Source organism: Prunus persica, chromosome G3 (assembly GCF_000346465.2).
Source record: "Prunus persica cultivar Lovell chromosome G3, Prunus_persica_NCBIv2, whole genome shotgun sequence".
NCBI lineage: Eukaryota > Viridiplantae > Streptophyta > Magnoliopsida > Rosales > Rosaceae > Prunus > Prunus persica.
Genome location: NC_034011.1, coordinates 21,490,614 through 21,496,998, shown reverse-complemented (window position 1 = coordinate 21,496,998; position 6,385 = coordinate 21,490,614). Strand labels below are relative to the sequence as shown.

The window sequence follows — 6,385 nt, the reverse complement described above, 5'->3', positions numbered from 1 at the left end:
TAACCTCTTTGGACCATCGTACCCTTCCCAATCCCAGACGAGTCCCCCTTTACGGTAATTAATTTAATTCCACTCAATTACAGTGATAGCGACACCCAGCGAAGTGCTTGGGGTCTCAGTTTTTTTATATTGACCATTATACCCTTCCCCTCATTTTCTTTCCTTATTCACAAACAATAAAAGGAAAAGGAAAAGTAAAAGGGTTTTATAATGTTTGAACTGGTTCAGTTCTGCTATGCCACTTGAAAAAAAGACAGAAAACTATTGACAACGTTGGTGCACACGTTTAGAAAATCCTACACTTCTGAAAATTGCATAGATCTTGTCCATGGTGGTGTCCAACCTAGCTATATATATAGGTGATCCTATGATATCCTTATTGCTACTAGTAGAGTGAAGCATGACATTTGTTTATAAGATGAAGCATGGATCTTTCTCTATCCATAATTTTATATTCCATTTGTAGTAAATATTTCCCACCACAGCCACTGGAGTGCTAGTCCTCTACAAATGTGATTGAGTAACTATATATACACTAAGAAATAAATAGTACAACTTCAAAATGATTTTAGCGTATTAACACAAATGTGTCATTTTTTCATTCTCAAGTGTTGTTTGAGGTCAAATAAGGCAGTTAGCATATCAATTAATGTGTGGAGAAAAAAAGGTACATCTTCAAAATGATTTTAGCATGATAACATAAACATGTCGTTTTCTCATTCTCACTCACTGCTTATGATTAAAAGAAATGGTTGGTAGAAGAATTAATATGCATAATTAATTTAACACGACTGTGAGTTACTAAACTTGATTGGCATTTCAAATTTGAATTACAGTTGAAGATGTATAGGTTTCACTAATTAACTCCCTTATATAATTTTAGATCTTGTGGTCCAAATCTTACCACCTCCCCCCTAACTTTCATCTTGCCGAAATCTCTCCTGCCCTTTTAAGGGCGACAATTTTTTACATTTCTCCAAACCCAACAAAATGAAATACAAAGTATAGTAAACAAATACTTCTTTCAGGAAGACATAAAACACTCTTGTTGTCATGGTTGTGAATAACTTTTTCGTTCATGGGGATAGTTTGGTCTTTTACAAAATACGGTAATTTGCAAAAGATCACTCCGAATCTATCCCACTAGAATTCTGAATCCAACGATCAATATGAAATCACAGGCTTATGAACCAACGGTGATGGATTTATTCAATTATATCACATTGAATTCCTTTTTCCAAACCAGACCAAGAAATATTTATTTTTTCTTCAGATAATAAATTCCTGATCGCCTGAATGAAGCAGTAAATAATGGCATGGGCCTGTGCGCTTTAGTTTTTGACAACATGCTTCTGCATTAATCAAAGTCATTAACCAACATAATTACTCAAAATAACGCAGTATAAGAGCCCGACACGTGGTGGGCATAGATGTCTTTTCACGCAAGGAGCTATTTAATTATTCGTACACGAGGGGATGAAACTTACTTTTTCCGGGTTCACATTCAAAGATCCCCAACAGTTCCTTGGCCTTTTTGATATAGTTGGAAAAGGAAAAGAGAAAAAAAGCATGGAGAAAAAATAAATAAATAAAATTTATATCAAATAGGAAACACATTGTCATAGCCATAATTTTATTTAGATTTCAGAGTTATATCTCTCTGATTCTCAGTCCCTTTTTTTTATGCTCCAAAAGCTTTTTTGTTTTTTTCTATCTCCTCCAGTTTCAGTCTTTGATCACATTCACACAGCCTTTTTATTTTGATTTTTGGGTCTGTTTTTGTTGCAAATTTCTGAGATTTGGGAGTCGGCTGCTGTGATTTTCCTTACAGAGTCAGAAGCTTTTTTTTATGAGTTTGATTGGCGAAACTGAGAAAAGCAGAGCAAAGCAAAACAAAGGCCGGGTGTACACAACCTCTGTGCTACCGATGCCAGACACTCGGCAGGCCCAGAAGAATGCTGTTCCGAATCAATCCGATGGCAACGTTGAAGGTAACACCGCGTTTTGATGTACCCAGTTGGGAGTATAACGATCTGATGATGGTTTTGTATTGAAATATATCTCTTATGTTATGGTTATGATATTTTGTGATCATGACGGTGCAATGTGTTATGTGTCGGTTTACTCTGGGAATGTATTGAATTGTTTTGATTCTCTGTTTTGTTGATGTGTTGATATTCTCATGGTTTCGGAGAACTCCAGTGGTAGGTGCAATGCATATTGTGGATTATCAAGGAATTTGTGTTTGTTCTTAGTGTATTAGTTGAAAATTCAGAATTTTGTTCAGTTGTTTAAAAACTTTACCTTTTTGTGACCAGTGGGTATTTAGTTGGTAAGAAGTATGATGTTGATGCAAGTCAGATTCTTATTGGGGTTTTGAAGAATGTTGTTTTGTATCATTGTTTAGTTGTAAATTTTCGATTCGTTTGGAGATTTCACATTATGCCTTCAAAGTTTCTTTTTTTTTTGGGGTTCACTTTCAGAACCAATTGAAAATTTGGTTGATCCTAGTTTACTGCTTTATTAGTATCACGTTTCGGAAGTTGTAATCTTTTGCTACTTCGTGTTAATTCTTTTGAGGAGTTCTGATAGATTATACAATGCAGATTGAGGCTTTGGAATGAAGATTTGATTTCCATATGTAATTTACACATCTATTTCTTGTATCCATTGTAGAGGCATTTTGGCGGTTGACTATCAACGATAATCAAGATGGGGGCGGTGTGGCTCAGTCTAACCCATACCCTGATCGACCTGGTGAACCTGACTGCATATATTATTTGAGGACTGGTTTGTGTGGTTATGGAAGTAATTGTCGTTTTAATCACCCTAAATATGGTTCACAGGTAATTAAGAATGTTCTTTTAATTGATATGCATGGTTTCTATAGAGTGATTGCATTTTGACTGAAGTGTTGCGGCTCTTGCTAGGAGTTTTATTGATTGCTTCGACACAGCTTCTTTCTTTGCCTTTTGCAATTTTCTTGGAGTGTTGTGAGGAGTTCTATTGATTGCTTCTACACAGCTTCTTTCTTTTTTCTTTTCTGGCTCTTAACTATGCAGAGTGTGGCTCAAATGGTATTAGTGAACTAAAACTTCTGGTACATTATTATATCTGCAGGGTGCTCAGTACAATGGAGAACTCCCTGAAAGAGTTGGACAACCTGACTGTGGGGTAAGATTTTCATTTAGTTCAGATTGTGCTGATTAAGAAGCTTCTTTCTTACTCATTCTTCTCCCTCCTTTCCTTCTTTGTATGCTTCCTTCGTTTGATGTTTTCTAAGTCATATAAGATTAGAACTTCTAGGAATAAGAATAAGATCGAAAATGGGGTATTGTTTTGTTCATTGGATACACTTTGTTTGGTTGAGTTTATATAAGTTTGTTAGGTGTATAAATTATGTAATTGGCGATTTGAATCATCATATGATATGAAGAGAAATATCAAATATATTGCTGATCCTAGTGGTGTGGACCTGGGAACAAACAGAACATTAGACTGGTCACTTGTTTAATAAGATCTAACAAGTTATTCCTCTTAAAAAATGTATCTACTATATTATCCAAGTGCTGACTATTATGGAGACTGTCGGTGTGAGAATCTCTTAGGGTTAAGAAGAAACATGAAAGTTGAATGATGATATCTAGAACAAGCTTGTTCTAAAGATATTCCGATTATAGTCAGTTGTTGTTTCCTACTCTAATATTGTATTTGGTTATGACCTGATGCTCCTTTATTTTTTTATTTACGGGTATTTGTTAAATTTGTTTCCTACATCTAATATTGTAGTAGGCGTAATCCCATGTTTCAATTAACATGGGGTTAAACATAAGACCTTTTTTTCCTTTAATTCCTTTATTTGTCTGTGAGATGTTGGTTCATTGGGTAAAAGAAAATTTCACACTCGGATTAATATTAATATTAACGATTGTAGCAAATGTATGCACTCTGTGTGGCAGTATTTTCTGAAGACAGGAACTTGCAAATATGGATCAACCTGTAAATTCCATCATCCAAGGGACAGGCGTGGAGCTGGACCAGTCGTATTCAACATTTTAGGACTCCCCATGCATCAGGTTCTTGACTTACTTTTGTCACTTGAGTCTGGGTTGTTCTCAACTAGACTTTCAGAGAATAAGTGTGCTCGCCATTTTAACAATTTTTAGATTGATTAATCTCAGGAAGAAAAGTCATGTCCTTATTACATGCGAACTGGATCGTGCAAGTTTGGACCTGCATGCAAGTTTCATCATCCCCAGCCTCAGTCACTTGGCACTGTCTTACCTGCTTTTGGAGCTGCAGGCTCCACAGTTTTGCCTTCTTCAGGTCTACCTTATGCAGGTGGACTTTCTGCATGGTCATTTCCAAGAGCGCCATATTTATCAGGCCCACGTTTACAATCTCCACATTCTTACATGCCTGTTGTTCTTCCGCCCCAAGGCATTGTACCTGCCCATGGATGGAACACATATGTGGTCAGTGTCTTTTCTCTTTAATATAACAAAACGCTGACATTACTATCTTATGTTCCTATTAGTGCCATACATTCGTGAGGAACACTAAGGTTTCTCTGCTTATATGGTATTACACTCTGTTAAAGCTGGTTTTTATTTTTATTTTTTGGAGAAATGACAAGAAACTGCTTTATAGCCTTTTCAATCTTTTTTCTTTTCTTTTCTTTTTGAATAAGATTGTCTTGGTTTCAGCTTGGAATGCGGCAAGGACACTTCAAAATTTATCATGTAGTTTACTTCACACTGATGCATTGTTTAGTATGAAGAGTTTATATGATCTTCAAGGGTCATTGACAGTCATCTGTCAAAAACAGTGGAAAGTACAAAGTCTTTAAGAATCTCTGATGTCATTGTCAACTATGCTGCTCCTTGCTTCTTTATATCCTTAGCTATGAAGAAATTTTCCTTCCCATTATGTGAATGCGTTCTATGGGTGGATTGAAATGTTTGTTACATTCTTTTTCCCCCTCATGTTGGCATGTAATTATGAGTTGCTTTAGAGTCTTAACCAAACCAAAGGAAGCTGCAGCCTAACATTGTCATGTCCTACGTCTCATGCCCTTTATTATTCAAATTTCAATGTCCTACATTATTCTTTAAAGTTGATATGGCTGCTCATAAAGGCCTTAACATTTTGCATCTTTGGTGATTTCAGTGATTGAATTTTTTGTGGACTAAAGAGGATTTGTTGCAAGTTTTCTTTATTTCTAATTCATATTTTATTTGTTTAATAGGGAAACATTAGCCCTGTGACTTCCACTGGAATTCTTGGCTCCAACCTCACATACAACTCTAGAACTCGGGGGGAGTCAGCTGCCAATGGACAGGTTCACTTGTCAAGCTCAAGTCTCCCACATAGGCCTGATCAACCTGAATGCCGGTATTTTATGAGCACGGGGACTTGCAAATATGGAATAGATTGCAAGTACCATCACCCAAAAGAAAGGATTGCAGAATCAGCTACACACCCACTTGGGCTTCCCTCAAGACCTGTAAGTTTTATTTCTATTTTCTAGATTAAAGTGATGTGCATGTTGGTTTGTGCACTGTTCAGCTCAGTTCTTATAAACAACTCAGAGAATTGTTTCGATGGTTCTTCTATCAGTATTCTTTTTTAATACACTAGCCAACTTGCAGGGGCAACCACCATGTTCATACTACATCATGTATGGAATCTGCAAGTATGGACCAACTTGCAGATTCGATCACCCGTTTGTGGAACATTCTGCTGGCTATAATTTTGGTATGAATGCTTTGCCACTTGATTCCTCCCTCCTAAGTTATCCCAGAAGCTGGTCAGTGGCCCATGGATTAGAGACTTCCCCCTCCATCTCCTCAAAATTTCCTGATGGGGCCAAAAAACCTGTGAACAACAAGTATGAGAACTCAGATACAAAAACTGCTGAAGATTCCCCTGAACAAGCTGGTTCTGTACCACCTTCTCCCACTTCCTCAGAACCCGTACAAGACCAATCTGGTTGAAGCCAGATTTTTTTTAGGTGCACTTTGCTTTTTTTTATTTATATCAGTATCTTAAAAGGGAATATTTAATACACACTCTCCTGCCCCCCCCATTTTCACCTGTGAATCTCCGGAGTTGGATAGGTTCTCTGGAGATAAATTTGATGAGCAAAAACTGGGGGGCATGGAAAGCATTTTTTTGTGGTGAATAAAACGCAGGTGGAAAATTCTAAGATTCGTCTTTCTTTTTTCCTTTTTAAATTCCCTATCCCTCAAACTGTCTTTTTATTTGGATGATACCTTTTCTCCAGTTTGGCTCACTGGATGATGTTTTTATTTGTTCAAAGGAAGTTTGTGCTTATAAACCTCAATTTTGATTGCTATTGGGTGTGAAAAATTGATTTCTTGCA

At 36.7% G+C, this 6,385-nt stretch overlaps 1 protein-coding gene across 1 annotated transcript; it reads left to right on the top strand.

Annotated features, from left to right (window-relative positions):
* On the top strand, window positions 1,508-6,385 carry LOC18782566 (zinc finger CCCH domain-containing protein 3). The gene is made up of 7 exons (XM_007215291.2): window positions 1,508-1,991; window positions 2,677-2,846; window positions 3,121-3,174; window positions 3,960-4,076; window positions 4,182-4,475; window positions 5,249-5,506; window positions 5,652-6,385. The coding sequence occupies exons 1-7, from the start codon at window positions 1,850-1,852 to the stop codon at window positions 5,994-5,996; spliced, it is 1,380 nt and encodes a 459-aa protein (XP_007215353.1). The 5' UTR covers window positions 1,508-1,849; the 3' UTR covers window positions 5,997-6,385.